The sequence below is a fragment of the Tupaia chinensis genome, unplaced genomic scaffold (assembly GCF_000334495.1).
Source record: "Tupaia chinensis unplaced genomic scaffold, TupChi_1.0 Scaffold000361_2, whole genome shotgun sequence".
NCBI classification, from domain to species: Eukaryota; Metazoa; Chordata; class Mammalia; order Scandentia; family Tupaiidae; genus Tupaia; species Tupaia belangeri.
In genome coordinates this window covers 1,861,139-1,863,995 of record NW_006159858.1, presented here as the reverse complement: position 1 = coordinate 1,863,995, position 2,857 = coordinate 1,861,139, and the positions used below count along the sequence as shown (strand labels likewise).

Below are 2,857 nucleotides of genomic sequence, written 5' to 3'. Positions count from 1 at the left end.
CAGTAGTAACTGCACGTGGGACCAGATCTCACATGGCCTGATAACATCCCAGGTGCACATGGATGTGTGTCCAAATAGGGCATGCGCCCTATTGCAAAAAACCTCTCCAAAAAATTTTTTTTCCCAAATCAATTGTTGTCTTTTATTATCATCTTTAAAATGTCATTTAAAAAAGGCCTTGGAAATCATCCAGCCTGTTACTGTAGCTGGAGAACTCTTAGATCTTACTCATCAGGCTGCCGAACTGTACCCTTCTCAGAGATGGAGATACCAGCCAAGAATTTTCTTATATCCTTACGTTTAACTGTCATGGCTCGTTGTATCAAAGCAGCTGAATTTGAAACAAGTTCAATATCATTGCCTTCAAGGATCAACTCATCTTTCTGGGCTTGAGATACTGAACAAGCAACACCTGGTCTCTTTCAAACTCTCCGGATATATTTTCTTTTATTTTTTGGAGAGGTTCTCTCTCTCTCTCTCTCTCTCTCTCTGGTGAGCCCACATACCCTCTGGTAATTTTTTAAAAAGAGAAAGAATGAAAGAAGAAAGAAAAAAAGAAAGAAAGGAAGAGAAAAAAGGAAATTACTAGGGTCAGCAAGTGGCGTGGTGATTGAGGTGTTGGAGTCCTCCATTCTCCTCTCGGGATCTTGGGTATGCACACACGCACCCAGCATGAGTTTAAGCCACTGGGTCTGGGACTCGAACCATGGTCGACTACATGGGAGTCCAGTGACATAGCCATTATGCTATCTGCTGGTCTCTCTGGATATATTTTTCACCTGAGAAATTTCGGATTTCAGCAAGAGACCCGTTCTCCTGAGTGATAACATTAATGGGGAAATGAGCGTTCACAGACCTCATCTCATCACGGAAGCCCAATGTAACCCCCTTGATCATGTTCTGGACATGACTACAGACAGTGTGAATGGTAGCCAGTTCCTTTCTGTTTCCCCACCATTTGTCAACCCTCAGCCTCTTCTTTTTCTTTCTAAGGAGACTGAGTTCAACATTGATGTGGTAGAAGTCCCTCCGCAGGGATCCTCTGGGCCCCTTCATGATAAAGGTGCGTCCCTTCAGGGTGACGTAGATGTTCTCGGGAATGTCGATGGTCTGGTTGCTGAGAATGGTCTTCATCCTCGCAGAAGGCACAGCAAAGAGCCCAAAAAATTCTTTAAAAAACAAAATAGACAAGCTACCCACTGTGATAAAAAAAATCCCTAATACATTTATCTAGAATATACCTAGAATACATAGATAACTTCAACTCAATAATTAAATTATCACCTAATTTTAAAAAGCAAGCAAGAGATCTGGGACCAGCAAGTGGCATGGTGGTTAAGGTGCTGGACACTCCCACATAGCTGACCACGGTTTGAGTCCCGGACCTGGTGTCTTGCTTTCTCACTTTCCCTCCCTCTCTTTCTCACTCTCTGTTTCAACTTGTGGTCAAATTAAAATAAATGAATGAATAAATAAAATTAAATAAATAATTATTTTTTTAAAAAGTGAGCAAGAGCTCTGAATAGACATTTCTCATGGAATATATACAAATGGCCAAGAAGCAAATGAAAAATGCCCAACATTATAAATTATCAGTGAAATTCAAATAAAAGCTGCAATGTTTTCACTGTGTCCCTGTAGAGTAGCTAATATTAAGAAGACCAACCATATCAAATGTTAAGAATATGGAGCAACTAGAATTCTTATGCCATATAAGGGGAGTTTCCCTCTGGAAGTTTCCCTCAAAGTTAAACATAAGCCTGTTGTACAGAGGCCAGATCATGGTACATCAGTAAAATGTGACACTCTGCAAGGCCGACCCACACAGGAAGGCTTCAGATTTGCATTGGGAAACCTTCTCATGCATGGGCCCATAATCTGTGGCTGACTGTGCCTGGGGTGGCTGGTGGCATCAAGATGCTGTCGGGAATGCTTTTTGTCTCTCCCTCTCTATCTCTTTCATGCATAGAAGAAGAACTAAATTAAATAAACTTTTTAAAAACCCTCTACTTTATGATCCATAGAATTATTTTTATTTATCAGTATTATTATGTTTTAATTTGCTACGGGGCATGTGAATTCACCAGAGAGAGGGAAAATGAGAAAGCAAACCACCAGGTCAGGAACTTGAACTGCTGTTGGCCATGTGGGAGTCTAGCACCATAACCACCACCCCACATGCCAGCCCCATCATCCATAGATTTGATATAGTTATTAGAAAGAATACGCAAAGAACTCCAATAATTAATAAGAAAAAGACAACTCAAGAGAAAAGTGTTGCTAAATAGTAGCAGGCAGTGCTCAGGAAACAAACAAACAAACAAACAAACAAACAAAAAACTACTTACCAGGCTCTTCTGCCTAACTGGTAGTCAAAGACATGCAAATTAAAATAAGATGGTAAGATTTTCAAAAGTTTAGTTATGAAAATACTAGAATGGGAATTTATCTGCTGGGGGAGTGTGAATGAGCACAACCCCTTTGGAGAATAATTTGGCGGCATATGAGGGATACTTGAAGATAAGCATACCTTTGATCCAACAATTCTACAGCTAGCACAGAGCCTCGAGAAAAAATACGCATGTGGGCACAGGAAGCAGGTACAGTAATAGCAGCAATGTTTGTAATAGAAAAACATTCCGGAAGCATATAAGTGCTCACTGAAGTTAAAATGAATAATTCTGTATGTTTACACTGTAGTGTAATAACCAGCAATGAAATGAATGAACTAGAGCTACCTGCAGCAACATCTCATAAACATTACATGGGGGGTGGGTAGCAAGTTGCAAAAGGACATATACTTACAATAATAGTATTACAATTCTGCTGCAATAGTAGTATGTTTTGTTTAGGGATG

At 40.0% G+C, this 2,857-nt stretch overlaps 1 protein-coding gene across 1 annotated transcript; it reads right to left on the bottom strand.

The window, feature by feature from the left end:
• Positions 1-224: 224 nt before the first annotated feature.
• LOC106735353 (60S ribosomal protein L9) lies at positions 225-1,138 on the bottom strand. Its single transcript, XM_014589530.2, has 2 exons — positions 748-1,138; positions 225-419 (listed from the first exon to the last, which is right to left on the bottom strand). The coding sequence occupies exons 1-2, from the start codon at positions 1,132-1,134 to the stop codon at positions 225-227; spliced, it is 582 nt and encodes a 193-aa protein (XP_014445016.1). The 5' UTR covers positions 1,135-1,138.
• Between the last annotated feature and the right edge of the window lie 1,719 nt (positions 1,139-2,857).